The 18,215-nt window shown below is 35.1% G+C and overlaps 1 protein-coding gene across 1 annotated transcript in view; it reads left to right on the top strand.

The window, feature by feature from the left end:
* The window catches only part of LOC144647608 (uncharacterized), a 73,299-nt gene that overhangs the window by 53,107 nt on the left and 1,977 nt on the right, over positions 1-18,215 (top strand). The window contains exons 20-39 of the mRNA XM_078507390.1: positions 1,151-1,352; positions 2,259-2,414; positions 3,544-3,705; positions 4,716-4,877; positions 5,643-5,716; positions 5,814-5,933; positions 7,667-7,741; positions 8,792-8,911; positions 9,195-9,270; positions 9,884-10,024; positions 11,898-11,923; positions 12,145-12,226; positions 12,873-13,007; positions 13,801-13,849; positions 14,141-14,198; positions 14,862-14,956; positions 15,160-15,268; positions 16,155-16,213; positions 16,766-16,844; positions 17,630-17,695. Coding sequence (XP_078363516.1) covers positions 1,151-1,352; positions 2,259-2,414; positions 3,544-3,705; positions 4,716-4,877; positions 5,643-5,716; positions 5,814-5,933; positions 7,667-7,741; positions 8,792-8,911; positions 9,195-9,270; positions 9,884-10,024; positions 11,898-11,923; positions 12,145-12,226; positions 12,873-13,007; positions 13,801-13,849; positions 14,141-14,198; positions 14,862-14,956; positions 15,160-15,268; positions 16,155-16,213; positions 16,766-16,844; positions 17,630-17,695 — 2,046 coding nt within the window. The remainder of the gene's footprint in view (positions 1-1,150; positions 1,353-2,258; positions 2,415-3,543; positions 3,706-4,715; positions 4,878-5,642; positions 5,717-5,813; positions 5,934-7,666; positions 7,742-8,791; positions 8,912-9,194; positions 9,271-9,883; positions 10,025-11,897; positions 11,924-12,144; positions 12,227-12,872; positions 13,008-13,800; positions 13,850-14,140; positions 14,199-14,861; positions 14,957-15,159; positions 15,269-16,154; positions 16,214-16,765; positions 16,845-17,629; positions 17,696-18,215) is intronic.

The following is an 18,215-nucleotide window of genomic DNA, read 5'->3' as shown; positions in this document are numbered from 1 at the left end:
ACCAAGGCTCCTAATCCAAAAAAATTCAAGGGATGTTTCTCAAGGCATGAATTGATCGTAACCAGTGTTTTGGCGTCCTCGCCCCTGTGAAACTCAGTCAGATCGATTGACCAAAAGTTCAAACATGATTCAGTTCTTTTCTGACCGGAGCTGCTTATTTCGAGAGGATTCACACAATTGTTCAGAAGGTCACCAGCAATTTAGCAAAGGTACCAGCCATCTTTCTTTCAGTACATAGTGCTTGTTTTGTCCCGTTTTATTGCCGCTTACTGAAACTTTGGATTCACTTGATGAATTAATAAAACTGGTTTACCACGTATTAAGTCTGTTATTTTCGTGTTTTCTTCTCTAATTTTGCAGTTCTTGATATTCACCTCTGAAAATTATACTTAAACAATTATTCGCCCCAAGCAATCATCACAACAATCATCACTTCGCCTTCAGCGAATAATTGTTAATATCTTATATGGCATTGATTATTCATTATTGATTACTCATTGACTGCCTCTTTAATAAATGCTAATCTTGACTACATCATGCCAGTAAAAGGTCCAAGTTGTAGAATTCGATCACTAATTAGAATGGTTCAAAAATTGACAGTTATTTGTATTTCCTGCCATCGATTTTGTACTGTGAAACCTTAATTAGATGACTCTGAAAAATATTGTTTGTACCAAAACACTGAAACCATCTTTAAAGCATAACAGGATAGACAAGATAGGAATTTATAAAACCTCCTAGACATTGCTTGAACTAGTTTTGCTAGGCTGTGGCTTAAGGTGCTACATTTGTGGCATGGCCTCCCTGTTTTAAATATTTATATATAAAGAAAGTCTGAAAAACTTGGACTTTCAGATTGAGAAGGGGATGCAAACCCATGACCACTGATATTCTAGTGCAGTGCAAGCATACCAACTAAGCTATCAAGCCAACTAGCTGGGAACTGGTCACTTAATGACCTGAAGAAGGCAAAACACTCATAATCAAGCAAACCCTGAGGGCAATCTGTACCTGGCTTTTGTTAACTATAATTTATGATAACCATCTTTCTTTACCATCTTTCCCCAATGCTCATTATATATGATGAACGTTACATATTTTTCGATAAATCTCATGATTGTAAGATGTACTTTTTGTTTTTTGTTCAAAGGATGGAAGTGATCCAAACCATCAACATAAGATAAAAAGTAATCAAGGATCCAGCCTTAAGAAAAGAAAAGTAGGAAAAAAGGGAAGTGAGCAAAACACTGAGTCTATTTTGGAATCAACTGCTAATGACAACCACAGGACACACAAGACACTAAAGCCAAAAGCAAGGCAGAAAACAAACGTGCAAGCCACAAAATCAGCAGGCAAGTGCAAATGTGATAGTACCCTCTCTTTAGTGATAAACTTTTAGCGGATATAAACTTTTAAAACGTCTGCTAACTTTTAACTGCATACCCTTGAATACAACACCCCTTTTGTGATTACGATACATGCTTATGGTGACGAACAACTTATTTGAATTTTTGAAACTCAAAGTGATTTTAGATAGATATATTTTTGAGCAGATATAATTGCATCTCTGCCTATGAGTGACTTAGCTTACTATACAAGCCTGCAACTTATAACGTTTTGTGCTGATACTTTGACATTAAACACATTGGACATGCCGTAATTAAGTATATGTCATAATTTAGGGGGTATATACCTAACAATAAGTCATTTTTTCCTTTATTACTGTTAAACCCATTTTTATCATATAATTTAAAACTTGTATGAGATTGACAAATAAAAACACTCAGGGTTCACACTAGGGCTTGTTAGTGACAACCAATGCATACATGCATGTACTTGCATAATACTTGAAATGTGAACTAGTGAAATTAATGTACCTACTGGAACCTGAGTCTAAGTAAGAAACAAGTGCACTTCAAAAAGCCAACAAAAGCATTTTTGGGAAAGCACATGACTGTCGTCCCGTTGTCAGCCAACAGGTTATTTTGGGAGCTGTTCTTCACTTACACCAAAAGTTGAAATTATACAATTTTTTAATTTTCTCGATTATTTGGCAAAATTTATAAATATGTTTAGAAGCCGGTACAACTGAACTGGTGCAACTGAACTATATTGAACCAATTTTTAGTGTTTGAATTTAATAATTAGTGTTCCATTCAGGGCTACTGCAGGCTTGTAAACATGATCACAAAGCTGGTTGACTGTTGGGGTTTTCTTACTTGACGTCTCGACTCAATTTAAAGCTCTTTACTATTCAGGACTTAAAAAGGATACTGCAAACAGGAGAGCTCCACAAAATGCAAGAGCAAAACAACGGCAGCTTATGTCTCCCTACCATGACGACAGTGAGCTTGACATCAGCAACTACGAGTATGATGGCATTTACAAAAGGCAGGATGAGGCTCTGCTTAAAGGTATACAAAACAAGCAACAATGTTAAGGCACTTTAACAAGAGTGAGTGCATTATTTAACATTATCAAGTTGTATATATAACATTGTTATATGTACATATAAGCAAGTAAATAAATACCTAAATGCCAAAATGTAGTCATACAATTAAAAAATCATTCTGATTGATCCCCAGATTAAGGTGGCTGAATACAGTTTCTGTATGCTCTTTAGATTCAGAGCTAATGCGAGTCCTAGCGCACACGTTCAAGGCTTTGAGAATAGCAAAATTTAAAGGCTATACATGCGCAGTTGATCACAAAGTTGCTTTCGGGCGTTTTTTGACCTACCAAAAAGACGTGATTTCTAGCACACCAGTCGCATATCATTTATGAAATCGTAAAAAATTCAATCTTTTTGGTTGATTTATAATTAGCTGTGTTGCCATGGCAATGCATAATGGTCTTCAGTGACATACAAAAATCACAAATTCACTAACTTATCTTGTAATTTGCCAATTTTGAGCTCGTCAGCTTTAATAGTTTGGACGTGAGTGCAAAATAAGGATACTTATGATAGGTACTCTAAAGGTCGGTAAACTGTGTTTAGCCACCTTAAATTAGTGGTTTCTCTTGAAAATGTCCCATGTGATGCTCATTCAACCTCAAAATTTCAGAAATAAGTTATAATCTCTGATTGGACATTCATGTAGAGAGGTTTAATTAACAATTAGACTATGAGCCCGAGTTTTCTATGAGCAAATAGTCAACGAGGCGCAGCCGAGTTGACTATCGCTCATAGAAAACGAGGGCGAGTAGTATAATTGTTTTAGTAGAAACTCTAAAGGATTGCAGTCCAAAACTAACAATATTGTGCACTTTGAAGACAAAAATCAAGAAAATTTACCGCTTAAAGAGCTACGCGCGCGGGGACTGTTTTCTATCAGCGAATAGAAAACAGTGGGAGAACCAATCAGATTTGCGGATTTCCAATAGAACACAGCTGAGTTTCTACTAAAAAGAGTTATACAGTAATTACAGTTTCTAATAGGTATAGGTTCCTTTCTTAATTTCTTTTTCTAAATGAGGACGATATTTTCTGTGGGGCTGAATTAAATTAAGGTAGATGTTTCACTGAGATGTCTTTCTACTTAGGTAATAAAAGGACTACCAGTAATACAATCAGGAGAACTTCACAGAGTAAGAAGGCAAAGCAACAGCTAGTTAGAGCTCCTGTCCATGATGAGAATGAACCTGACATCAGTAATGACGAGAGTGGACACAATCAGGACAACCAGGATGAGCCATATTTGGAAGGTAAAAATAATATGGTGATCTTCTCCCTTATAGACTTAAAAGATCTTTCAACTTTTATCCCAAAGGTTTTAAATTGATCATCATGACAATTATATAAGATGATTTTCTATGATTTTGTAACTGTAAAGTGAAGTGCATGTAGTATAGGCAGAAGATATGATTTACTCTTAACGTTATTTTAGTGTTTAAGAAGCTAAATGTTAAAGATAGTGTATTGACACATGATACATCCCTTCCAACTGCTTTTGCTAGTCAGTTAGCAAGTTGTAAATATTCTTATTGGTTTGGGCATTTTCACGTTCTGTTGTCTGTTTTTTTTATTCTTTGTTTGCTCCTCTTTACAATACAGTCAGCATCTTCATTATAAAAGGAACTTAAAACCTGGCGTTTTCATTTTTTTTTATTTATCCCTTGACTAAATGTGTCAACAGTGTAAAGCTCAGGCCAAGTTATTTTCTTAACGCTAGTTTTCAAAATCAAGCTGTTTGTCTTATTAAGTCTTATTTAAAAAAGTCGAGCACTTAATTATTTTTTTGCAAGAAAAAGAACTTAACCTCTCAAGATACTGACGTTCAAAAGAGATATACATATTCAAATAGCATAAACAAAGCCCTCTTAAGTCAACGTTAAGTCACAGTTTCCACAGAATTGTGGGGAATCGTTTTTATAAGATTGAGCTCATCAGCTTTAACAGTTTGGGCATGAGTGCAAAATAAGGATACTAATAATAGGTACTCTAAAGGTCGGAAAACTGTGTTTAGCCACCTTAAAGTAGTGGTTTCTCTCAAAATTGTCCCATGTGATGCCATTCAACCTCAAAATTTCAGTAATAAGTTATAATCTCTGATTGGACATTCATGTAGAGAGGTTTAAAAACAGCTATACAGTAATTACAGTGTCTAATAGGTATAGGTACATTTCTTAATTTCTTTTTCTAAATGAGGACGATATTTTCTGTGGGGCTGCATTAAATTAAGGTAGATGTTTCACTGAGATGTCTTTCTACTTAGGTAATAAAAGGACTACCAGTAATACAATCAGGAGAACTTCACAGAGTAAGAAGGCAAAGCAACAGCTAGTTAGAGCTCCTGTCCATGATGAGAATGAACCTGACATCAGTAATGACGAGAGTGGACACAATCAGGACGACCAGGATGAGCCATACTTGGAAGGTAAAAATAATATGGTGATCTTCTCCCTTATAGACTTAAAAGATCTTTCAACTTATATCCCAAAAGTTTTAAATTGATCGTCATGACAATTATATAAGATGGTTTTCTATGATTTTGTAACTGTAAAGTGAAGTGCATGTAGTATAGGCAGAAGATATGATTTATTTACCCTAAACGATATTTTAAAGTGTTTAAGAAGCTAATTGTTAAAGAAAGTGTATTCACACATATGATACATCCCTTCCAACTGCTTTTGCTAGTCAGTTAGCAAGTTGCTTAATATTCTCATTGGTTTGGGCATTTTCACGTTCTGTTGTCCTTTTTTTATTTTTTGTTTGCTCCTCTTTACAAATACAGTCAGTATCTACATTATAAAAGTAACTTAATTAAACATGACATTTTGTTTTGTTTTTTTAACTTATCCCTTAACTAAATGTCTCTACAGTGTCAAGCTCAGGCCAAGTTATTTTCTTAGGGCTAGTTTTCAAAATTAAGCTGTTTGTCTCATTAAGTCTTATTTAAATAAGTCGAGCACTTAATTATTTTTCTGCAAGAAAAAGAACTTAACCTCTCAAGATACTGACGTTCAAAAGAGATATACATATTCAAATAACATAAACAAAGCCCTCGTAAGTCAACGTTAAGTCACAGTTTCCACAGAATTGTGGGGAACCGTTTTTATAAAGATCAAGACCACTTATTGTGTTTTTAGGTTTCAGCTCCAGGTGTTAATTTTGTTTTGTTTTGTTTTTTTGCACTATGAAGGCAGTGGTTATGTTACAGAATGCTATGTCAAGGAGCCCATTCCTGTTCTTCAAAGTTCCACACCAGTAATTAAAGTAAGTAATGCATGTAGAAGGTAAAGTGCATTGAAGCAAAACAACTTTACTGGGTCATCATAACAGGTATGACTTACCGAGTGTCTGGTATCTTTAGGTGAAAAGGCCAGTTTCAAAGGAATACAGCACAAAAGAGGACAAAATGTACAATTCAAAGAACAGACTCAGCAGGGAACTTTTACATGAACATGTTTTGAATACTAAAGGAATTATGCAGGTGAATAGGGTTCAGTTTTTGAAATTGTTCTATATTTGCAGTACGGTAATCATTTGCTGATTAAGACTGCCATCACACATATAATTGTACAATCTAACAAAACCTTGTTGCCAATTATAAGTGGATTGAAGGCAGGATTGAACGCAGTATTTAACTGGGTATTTTCCATTTTCACATTCGTCCTTCTCCATATTTGATAGAATTATGTGCCTGTGTTAAAACATTGATTTTCCTACATAGTTATAATGTTCCTATTAGTCCATGAAGTCTAGGCATTTGATCACTAATAAAGCAATTCAGGCCAAAAAGGTGAAATATATTAATTTGTAATTCCATGCACAACACTACAATCCCTGTTAAAGGGACCACGGTGTTGTGGATTGTAGCCAAATTTAGGCATAGGAAATGGCCACAAAATTCGGTACAATATAAAAATAACCGCTTAAAACAGTAATGTAACATTTCGATAACACAGCAAATTTGCAAAAGATGGTACAAATGGCCAAAAGTTAAGAAGAGTTAAACTGATTGCAAAATGGGTTTTTGAAATACTGTTAGGCTGAACAGTTTTCAAAGATAATCTCGTTTACTTGTAACTTTTATTATAATGCCAGGAACACATATTTTGTTGTAATAAAGCTATGGTTTTGCCATTTAGGTCCATACAAGTAATTTCTTGCTAAACATTAAGGTTTATTTAGTATTTAGAAAAACTTAATAAAAATATTAACTCTGAGCCGTGATACAGTCCCTTTAAGTTTTGTAGGAAACAGTAACTATTATTTCAAGGTTCAGAAGATAACAATTTGTTTTGTGAATTTATTAATAGACAGAGTTCTTGTGCAAGTGCTAATGTAAGCATTCCCTGCAAGAACTGCAGGAATTAACGTTATACATTTTTGTCCTGGATGAACAGCTTTTATTGTTTGTTACATTTTTGACACACTATACATGTTTTTTTCTTTCCATGTTGAATGCAAGTTAGTTCACTCACCAAAAGTACAATAGTAAGAGTACAAATTAGAAGACGGGAAGAAATGTCAAATTCCATAGCTGGTTTAACTGCAAAATGATGGGAAAAATTGATTGATTGGGCTTATTCAGCCATTAATTACACCATTTTTAAGTAAAATGAGTTCCGAACTTATGACCTTAAAACAGAGGCAAGAGCTCATGGTCAAAATAATTCACAAACTGAGCATGGTGAATACACTGTAAGAATTCCAAAACTGCAAAGAAACCAACCTTTGAAGACTTTGATGGGTTTAACTTGGCGATCAAAATCCTGCCTTTCAGGTCCTTTCAGTTTTCTATAATCAATTAATGGGAGAATGGCATTTCCTCCCTAATTGGGTCCTTAGGGATAAGGTGGAAACCAGGAAAACTTTGATTTTACTCTGACTCGGAAAAATAATCTCAAAACTGGGTATGGAAAACATTTTTTAATCATATGCACTTTTCTCCTGTTCTTAAAATTCATGCATACTTGTATAACTCATTTTATAATAATAATAATAATAATAATAATAATAATGATAATAATAATAATAATAATTATTATTATTATTATTAATTATTATTATTATTATTTATTTCTTATAAGCTGCAAATTATCATCTGAATATGATCACATTAGTGTGTATATTCCGATTGTATGATATTATTTGTGCACGGATGCTTTGATAGTTAGTGACCTTGTATGATTTGTATAGTTCATATCTTGGTCTTTGCAGACCCCAAAGTCAGGTGTAGAATCAGGTGAAGATTCTGAGGAAGAGGACATTCCTTTAAAGCTCTGGCTTTCTGAGGTAAAGGAAGTTCGTAGTTGACTTTGTGTGGTGCTCCTGTATCATTCATCGTTAAGACTGGCTTGAATTTTAAATATTACTGGAAATTCAAAAATATCACATCAGTCGCTTTCTAACTTCTTTCATGCTGAATAAAAAATTGGCAGGGTGAAGTGCCAGGGTTGACGAAGCTGTTGGTGAGGCATGAATTGCTTGCTTGAAGACCTGGTGGGGAAGTCACTGACACATGTTTGACTTTAATAGTACTTGTCAAAGAACAGACGCCTGGTTTTACCTGGTTCCCAGATCAGCTCAGAAAACCATAAAATCAGCATTAAATTTTACATCCAACCTCCTGAGCAAAGAAGATGGAAACTCTAAAATAATCAAATACGACAAACTAATCTTTAAGTGGACTGAGCCTTTACACAGATTTTGTTTTCACTTGTCTTCCAAGACATACACACTGTAAGTAACCTCAGCAAACCATTAGCTCAACATCTTCGTGACAACTGAATTCTAGTCATCGTGAAACTTCACATTATAACAAGATTTTATCTCACCACGGTCGCCAAAATTCAGCCCACCCAGCCATTTTTTTAAACAAGATTTACAAAATGGACTTAGAGTCACCAGATGCCTCCTGACTTTGAAAAAAGTACACCCGAAATGTCAAGAGTTGTAACAAAGGATTTAACATTTCTAGTCATGTTTGGACCACTAAACAACCATTAAATTGACTTTGAAAATGCACCCTCGAGTCAATGGTGGAAGGCCGGCCAGCCCCCATGACCAATGAGGTGGAGAATAAATCCAGGCAGTTGCCATGTGCAAGGTTATATTCTATTTTAAAATAGCTTTTAAAAACAGCAAATTTTCTCTGTACTTTTTCTTACACTTTCAAGCTATTTTTTTATCATTCAAAGGCTGCAGATTTGTAGCTGAAAGCTTATAGTCTTTATCCAGAGAGTGTTTAAAGCCCTTCAGTATTACGTTGTACAACTATATCTCAAAATGTTGGTTTTCATTATAACTTTAAGCCTTGCTCATACATAATCACTATTTTTAAAGAGCATTTCGACAGTCGAAGCTCCAAGAAACGATTTTCAACATTCACAAGGAAGTGGTGGGTCTGAACAAGGGGACGAAAAGGAGGAAACTGAAGAGGATTTTGACTCTGTTCATAGTGAGGTAATAATAACTGACAATACTAAATACATTTTATCATACTACTTCACCCACAGTATTATCTATACTATTCAGATCACCAGGATGCAGGTCAACACATATAATGCAAGACAAAAAACTAGTTTTTCTCACCTTTTAAGCAAGATTGAGCAAATGCCAAGGAAGCTCTGTCTGATCAAAATAAGAATTAGTGGCATAATACACAATTAAAGTAGAGATTTATCCTTTAAACTATTTTAAATTTTGCCTAATAGTTTTGTGTTTGATTCTTTTTTATTGTTTCAAGTCTGAAAACGAAATCCAGCATGGCTCAGACAAACGAGGATCACGTGTAATTTACTCTGTGTCTCGAAATGACTCAGGTAATAGTGAAATAAATTCTTGAATATCTTTTTACCTGTCGCCTATTTTCTTTGCTTCTCTTTTACCATTACTTTATACAAGGCACGCTGTAGAAAATCACAATAGCACTCTTACCTTTTCTGTAATTTTTAGTTAAATAATTCACAATCCATCAATATGGTTAATGTTTTAATGTACCTTTATTCCAGTGACTGCAGTGTTTGCTGTCTGGACAATGTGGAACGCATGCATGCCAAATTCCATCAATTACAAGTTAATTTTTCCAATCTATCTTGTATTTACTTGATATTCTACCAAATATCATTCCAATGTAATGTTAAAACTTGAAAGATTTTTTGTGTAATATTATTTCCCAGGTCACCTTTAGAGTTGACACATCAGTTTCCTATCATCGCAATTTCACGTCCTAATGTTTAAGACACTACTTAGGGGTCATACCAGGGATACCTTAAAAGAACACAACACATTCACTCAGGCAGCACTTGAGTCTGAACTGTTTGATTTAAATTTCAACCCACTAAGCATTAGGCCACTACACCTCCAACAAAGGCGTAGAACTAAAAGAGATATAGGTCCATGAGTAAACCATTTGCTTGGTATCCTGTGTTTTAGGAATTGGTGAAACACCTTTTGTAGAAGAGTTAAAAAAGCAAACAAAACTTCCTAGCAAAAGGTCCTCGAAACAAAAACCACTTCAAATATCTATCACACCGATCACCCCAACATCAGAACAGTCAGAACAAATGGAGCAAGGTATGATAGTGCATAGTCAACTCATTACTACACATGACATCTGTAGTTTGTTAAGACATAAAGGAGACAGGACATGTCTCCCTTCCCATGCAGTCGTGGGAGCTCGTACATCACGTTCTGGCCATCTACAACTCAAGTTGTGACTGCAAGCATGTTATTCTCCTTGTTCACAACTGATAACACATAATTTGCAATGGGTCTGTACCCTTATTGCCCTGCTATTTTGTTTGATAAATTAACTGATGGTCAGAATATGTTAAAGGGTCTCTGAGGAAATGTTTCAGAAAATAAAAATACTATGTCAACTCTCTCATACTGACCTACAGTACAAGCTAATTTACACTAAATTATAGGTTTTAATCCTTTATACTGCCTTTGCAATTGACAAACTTTTCACCTGTAGTCTTGTTAGATGATTACAAAAAGAAAATTCTGACACTTTTCACAACATGCATTTGTGATCAATAGAATCCTGTGGGGATATTCCCACGCAGACTCTGTGACCTCCAACTGCCATAATACATTCCTTAATGGCCCACATTCATCCTAGATGCATTGCGCGCCAAGGAACAATTTTCATATATGAAAGTTGTACCTCGCCATTGTATGTGGAGCGAGTTGAGTTGCTTCAATGTACTTCCATCCTTGTGTTTTTAGGTAAGTAGTTAACACTCTTTTCGGTTAAAGTGATTTGACTGTTTTTCATCGATTTTTATAAGTGGTTTTCCAGTTTGGAGCGTTTTGAGACAAGAGCAAGCTTTTCAAAACAAAAACAAACGGTCGCAAAGCATTTCGCTTGAAGGTGGGCCTTTAAATTATTGCAGTCACAAATGCTTCTAATTATTTCTTAATTCTCGTGCGAGTTCTATTTCTTTGCCTAGCCCTTTACCACTTTCCCCTCTCTCTCTAAAACAAAAGCAGGATTTTATTTACATCCTGCTTGTTGTATAATTGCTATCGTTACAAAGGTTCAAAAAACAATACAGCATTATATAACGATGGAAAACAAGACCTGTGATATGAATCAGGTTATCGCTGAAACAGTGAAAATGGGAATTACAAAGGCGTTGGTTAACAATATAGTTAGTGTCCCCTTGGCCTGTGCCTGGCTAACACTTTTTAGTTTAAATTTACAGTTAAAACAGCTGAAGCGTTCCTACCAATGACGAAATAATTAATAGTTCGATATCAATTTTAATAATGGTAATGGGATTGAGTGGAGTCCAATTCGGTCTGTAATCATACGAGAGATTAACAAAATCGGACGACCGTGAAGCGGGAGTCCGATTTGTTTAATCACGAGTACGATTACAGACAAAATTGGACGACACTTACAATTAATCAAAACTTTAACAAAATTTGAAAAAAAAAACTAACCTTTGGCTGAGTAGTTAAATGACTTTATGAATACTGAGTCTACTCAACAAATGCACAACAACAGCGCGTGTAAAATGGCGCGTACTGTCCAATTACACAGTCATGACGTGTAAACTGTCCTATTACACTGTCCAAGGACGAGTGTGACGCGTACACTGTCCTATAAGTGCTCAAATCAGGCTGCTGATAACCAATCAAGTGAAATATTAAAGCAAAGAATGTAATCAGTCTATTAGAGGCTTCATTTTGTCGGTGGGCCTGTTTTGACTGTAAGTAAGCGACACATATTGCTACCATCATAATCACAAAATCTTTGCTTACAATGACGTTTCACGAGAGAAACTAAATCACTGTTGTTAAAGTGTGGGTCATATTTTTCTACCTGTGTTAAGGTGCAATTGTTTTAGTCTTTTTCTAGACAATTGCACATGATACGTAGGCTATGTATTATCTAACCCATTCATCTCCTTACAAGTTGATTTTGTTATTTACACAGATGAGGATGATACTGTAGATGTTGAGGTCAGTACAGGCTATTTGTGTTTATCCTACCAATGTGGTTGGATCCACATTGCCATGCCAAATGCGAATAAAGCTGTGTAATTATACAAAGAGGCTGTCTGTGTAGAAATATTTTAGCTTCAGAAATGGATTTCGCTCAAATTCTCCATTGTCTACATTGTTTCCTTGAGGTTGATCAACCTGAATCATTTCTGCTAAAATGCCGTTTTGTTAAATTTCAGGATAAAAGGCAAAGACGAAAGAGGAAATTTGTCGAATGGTCAAAATCAGGACCAAGTCGTCTTTATGGCTCTTCTGTTTCAGGTTTGTATGGTGTTTGTTAATGTCTATCATCGATATCGATGGACAAACACCATCATCATAATTGTCTCAATATTCCCTGAGCTTCTTTTTATACTTTGCAGAATCACCGCTAGAATGACTCTATCCTGAATAAACACCAACCCACTACTTAACAACTATTTTAAGAAATTTAACTTTGTCAAGCGAAAAAAATTCTAAATTGCTTTTCATTGAGTCATTAAACGTTTTGATGTTTGATTGGCATAGTAGTATCGATAAATAAGTCCAAATGGCACCTTTTAACAAACAGATTTTTGGTTAAGTAAAACAGACTAAAATCCAGAAGTCTCTTCCATTACGTTCTTCAGGATTCGCTTGGCTCAACCGAACGTAAACTACTTTACTCTTAAATTCCCGTAAACAATCAGGCAGACAAGAAATATGGCAGGATTCGCAAGCGGTTCCAGATCCATTTCATTTCAGCAGAGCCAAAAACAAAACCCAATTTCCTTTCTTTTTACTTGACCTTGACGTTTTTTATAAACATTCCATGGCTTTTTTATAATGGCACTGAAAGTCATGCACATTTGTCAGCAAATGGCTACGATTAGCACTCAATGTAAGTACTGCTTGCTACAAAAGTTAAGCTTTTAACTTATTTACCAAGGCACAAGAAATGCTGCACATACAAAAGACTGGTATAAAGAACCTGTACAGGTTAACGAAGCTCATTTACCATCATATCGAGGTCAACATCATGGCAAGCCAAGGAAACTTTCATATGAAGATACAAGTGCGCCATGTAAGTAATTAGTCCTCGTGACATATAACAAATGCTAAGTGAACGCCGTGAAGACGAGTCGCCGCAAAGGAAAATGAATGCACAAGACAAGTGTAGTTAATAAATTTGAAAACGCTGGCTTTGCGTTGTTGTGTGGACGGAAAACATTTTGAAAACAGAACTTTTCGATAACGCTCTTCAATGTGGGTATTTGAAAATGCATTTTATCCCTTTTTGACCAAAATAGATGGGAACATGATCACCCACCTCCGTAAATTTTTATGTAAAAGCACCAGACTTAAACTACTCGAGCATTCCTTCTCTAAGCTTGGTGTAAAAAAAACATAGAATGAAATATCATCAGTATCATATCTTATTAGAAAAAGGAAGCCTTGAAAAGAGAACTTCTCGACTACTTTTTAATATTTTAGAAAAGAAAACAACAAAGCTTATATTTGAAACGCCACTGATTATACAAATAATACCAAATCTACAACTAACCTTCATTCTGGCCATTTTTTAATTTAAAATTTGTTATCTTGCATTAAAATTGTTATTATTCATTTTCTTTTTATAAAAACTGATGTTAGACTGGCCCGCCTTGATGAGCCAATTCTATCTTCCACTATTTGATATAAAAAGAAAAAGTGAAATAAAGCGTGTTTGTTATCTACCCCTGCTTGCTGTTCCTGACCAAATCAAGAACTAAGAAATAGCTGAGCATAAGTGATGATGTTGTGATGACTTTTTCTGGTAATTACTTCCCTCTTTTGTTTTGTGCAGAAATAAGTTAATATGGTTGTATTCTTTGTAGACAATCAACAGGAGCCTGAAGAAGGAATGAGTGATGAGGAGGAAATCAGGTCAGTGGCATATATTTATTTAAACCATTGCTATACTAATAATTTTTTTTATATATAACCCAAAAAAAAAAAAAAAAAAAAAAAAAAAAAAAAAAATAAAACAACATTCGGTCTATTAACCAGCAGTGACTATCAAGATAAGTTAAAGGTTTTAATATGGCTCATCAACAATCCATAATTATTGATGTGAATATAGATTTATTCAGTTTATCGTGACCTGGGGACTATTTGATTGATCTGAACATTTGCCACTTTTCTATCACCACAAGTTGTCATTTTGTTTGTTTATAGAAGAGAGGTACAAGGTCTAATAAACCTTGCTGGAGGTGAAATTATCCAGGCTGTTCGTGTGAGTAGCGATTTTATTGTGAAGGGTTTACTCTGCAGAATTCCTTGCTTCCTTGTATATAATCAGGGTTTTGTTTCGGGTCGGGGACTCTGATTTTTTTGTCCTTGTCCCACGCTCAAGACACCAAAAAATTACATCTTTGTCGATGTTATTTTTTGACGACAAATTTTTGTGGAAGTTTTCAGGATCTAACGGTGGATCTCACGTTCATCATCCAGTTCTTCCCATTTTCCATATCGCTTCGTGTTCCTGAAGTCATACGACGTTTTATAAGTCCCTTTACCTTGTTATTTTCTATTGCCTTCTTGTTCTTGTCAATTTCTTTTCATTTGTTTGGTCAAACCTTGAAATTTACTTTGTTTTGAACCAACCGCATGGCTTCGCTTCGTTTCGTTTTTATGACCATTTATGTACTAAATGTTGCATGGTTCCACGTCTTTTGCTACAATAAAGCTCATCTTTTCCACCGAACCAGACTCGTACACGTACCGTACGGCGTAGAATTCTGAAAGTAAAGGCCTCCTGAGGAAAAAAACGCCTCTGCAAAAGTTCCGTTAACGTTTTACGTTTCTATGATACCCTACAGTAAAGGCCCTCCCGTAAGAAGCGGCCCCTGCCATTATGTTTCAAGTGAGTCAAGTTGCCATGATTTTTTATTTTCAGAGAAAACGACGCATGATCCGGTCGTTTTTCCAAAAGGCCAATGATATGATGTCGTCCACTATAGATTCCTTCTGGGATGAGACACAGACAACCAGGTTATTATACGCAACTTTAATGTTCTAGATTTTAGTTTTAAGTATTGCTTAAAATGATCCAAAAAGTTTGCATGGAAAGTGAAGTTTAATAATTAAAATTCCGACGGAAAGATTTTAAATATTAAGGGAATCGTAGTCTGTTTTTTGTATTAACAGTTCTGAATGTTCTCGATGTTTTCTTTTTTGGTGCTGCGGAAAAATAGTTATAGCGCTTTGGAAAAACACAGGAGCCAGTTTTCAGAACAAGTTCAGGTCTTTGGGAAGCAGATGGACAAAACATCTTCGATTCTAGAAGGAATGGAGGAAACATTTGTAAGATTTTCGTAACTACTTCTTTCTGTGGTGGTGTGCGTTTTACCGACCTTAATTTGTATCAACATAATTGTAACACTGGCTGGCTGCCCTTTTAACTCTACAGTTATTTCAGGCAGCCAGACCCCTAATTGTATATTTATACTATATATATATATATATATATTCTTTTTGTAAATATTTAGGGTAAATAAGTTTTGTTGCTGTTGTTGTTGTTTCTTCGATAATTATTTAAGTACAGCACCATATTCATCAGTATTCATCATATTCATCATAAATATCAGTTATTTTCTATTACTTTTCTTTTACATTAACATTAATTGGGATAAGTACCCTTTTCTAAAAAATATCTTTCTTGTTGATTTTTCTTTTAGTTTCTTGTTTAGTTGTAATTTTTCAAAATATTATGAAATAGTTTAATATTAAAATATTAGATACTGGGCATTGTTTGCACAGAAACATGAATAACGTGACTTGATGAAAGGTACAAGTACGATTCAAAATCATTCCAAAACTGCTTAGAATGAAAACATTAAAAAAACTAAAGTTGATTGTCGTGTTTGGCATTCCAAAAAGTACACAATTTGCCTAAATTAGTTGACTGTGAAACTAAAATCACTTTGCAATTTCTGAATATACTACACGAAACTAGTTACTTGTAGTAATTTTTCAAATTTCTTTTTCTTTAACGTCAAATATGTTATTTCAAGTTGTCCGTCGAATTACTTTTACGGCTCTTTTAAATTCAAAACATTTGACAATGTTAAAGCAATGAACAGCCACCCTGCTTGATCGAGAAACCATTAAGAATACATCCACATTGACCTAAAGAAGTAACGTGTAGTAGTACTCAGTTTAACTCAGTGAATTTGCTTTCATTTTTCAGAATACTGTTGCAAAACAATTCAAGATTCTAAAGAGCCAACGGCAGGTTAACGAAAAGAGGTAAATAAATGTTTTTGCTTTTGAGACAAGGGAGATTTAGACGATTGTGCTTAAGTTTGCAGTTACGATGTAAACCTTTGTGTTTGTCAAACCCCATTTTATTGCCACTTGGTTATTGTGGACTTTTTTATCTTCTCTGTTTGCTAAAAAACCTCTCAACTTCATTAATACTAATATCAAAGTGTTTCATCACATTACCAAGCACCGGGAATAGAGTTGAAAATGCAACGCAGAGCAGAGTATCTTTTGACGAAATTCAAGTTTTGGAAAATGTGATGAAACTGTGTCTCGTGTTTGATATATCTCCTCAATCGAAACTGACTAAAACTAGGCAATAAACGGTGAAATCAAATCGTGAAAATCCATAACCAAACCAGCGTAATGGATATGGTTTTCTTTGTTTTCACTTAATGAATTAAAAAACTATTTTAGAAATATTACCTCAACATCTTTCTGCTAAATTTACAAGAAATGTAAACCCAAAGGTGTATAGTCGGATATCCGAAATTTTTTTCTTAAACAAGTTTTATCATGTTTTTGGTTGTGTTTTAGATTGAAAGGTCTTCAACATCTCCAGGATTTCATAGAAACAGACCTGACGAGCTTGGAGCGAAAAAGAAATGAACAAGAGGTACTTGTTTTAAATGCAGCCTAACAGTCTTATCGCGAGTCATTTATTCAAGATCTATAAGTTCATCCACAGTTGTGCACCTGACATTTACCATTCATTATTAACTAGTAATGGTATATGAGCTCATATACCGGTACCATTGACCACAAATTTGGTAGCCGATACGCGTCAACGAAAATTGCTGGGGAGCTCAAATATTGCAATTCTTTTGGCGTTTTTAATAAAACAATTATTCCACTCGCGTTTGTAGGATATGAGATCGTTATAGCCAACTTGGCGCTTCGCGCCTCGTTGACTATCTACCATCTCATATCCAACGCGCCCTCGTGTAATAATAGTCAAGTGTTCAAATCTCGCATATTCTGCGCCACGCTAAACTAATGGTCTTGAAAATGCGTTGTTGTAGGTAATGCTCTCTCCCGAGTATCACCCCTAAAAGTAACAATTAAACCGCTATCTTCTGGTTTCTATCGACCTTTCATCGAGGTCGATAGAAAGCATGAACGACCAGTCAAATCCGATGGCTGATCTACAAGCCTTCTATATAGTAGATGCTTGTTTGGCCTATTGCTAATATTCAGCCTATTCGTGCTTGCCTGTCCCTTTTCTTATTCTTGCCTAGATGTAAAAGTCTCGACGTTTAATTGTTACATGTTACGTACGAACCACTCCTCTGAATGATAACACCTACATTGACCGTTCTGCATACCCCACAAAATCACACAGTTCCCCAATGTTTGTCTTACTTCTGTTTTGTTATTTTAAGTGTGAATTTTTTTTTACAGGCAACATTACGAACTGAGATGGAAAAGGAGATGCTGAAATTACAGAATAAATTTCTCAAAGACACGGTAAGTAAAAAGCAGCTTTTTTTTTTTTTTTTTTTAATAAAAAAAATATAGTCCCGGCCCTCTCTCTTCCCCGCTGGTTCAAATAAAGGGGGGGGGGGAGAGAGAGGTCAGGAAATGGACTTACCCAAATATTGATATTAATATGAGACCATCGTCAAAAGAGGGTCATGAAAGTAAAGTGGGAGATGGGCTTTGCCTATTTTTGTACTGGGGAAATGAGATTCGATGCACGGACTGAAATTCGGCGACTAAGATAGGGGAAAAATTGTCCTGAAATGGTAGTTGAAGAAGATACTTCATTTCGTAGAGAAAACGGGTGAAAAAATAACCGATTTTGAAAATTAGCCCTCGGAACTAAGCACGGTATCTATGATTTTTGCAAAGGTCGTGCTGGTAAAATAACAGAAGAATTCAATGGCGTCTGGACAGAAAAATAGAAAATTACTAAGTTCTACACAACAGATTTATTTCATTTTTTTTTTTTTTCATAAAACGTTAAGCAACGGTTAAGAAAGTGATC

Source organism: Oculina patagonica, chromosome 3, assembly GCF_052425735.1.
Source record: "Oculina patagonica isolate OP01 chromosome 3, crgOcupat, whole genome shotgun sequence".
Taxonomy (NCBI): Eukaryota; Metazoa; Cnidaria; class Anthozoa; order Scleractinia; family Oculinidae; genus Oculina; species Oculina patagonica.
This window is presented reverse-complemented; position numbering and strand designations above follow the sequence as displayed.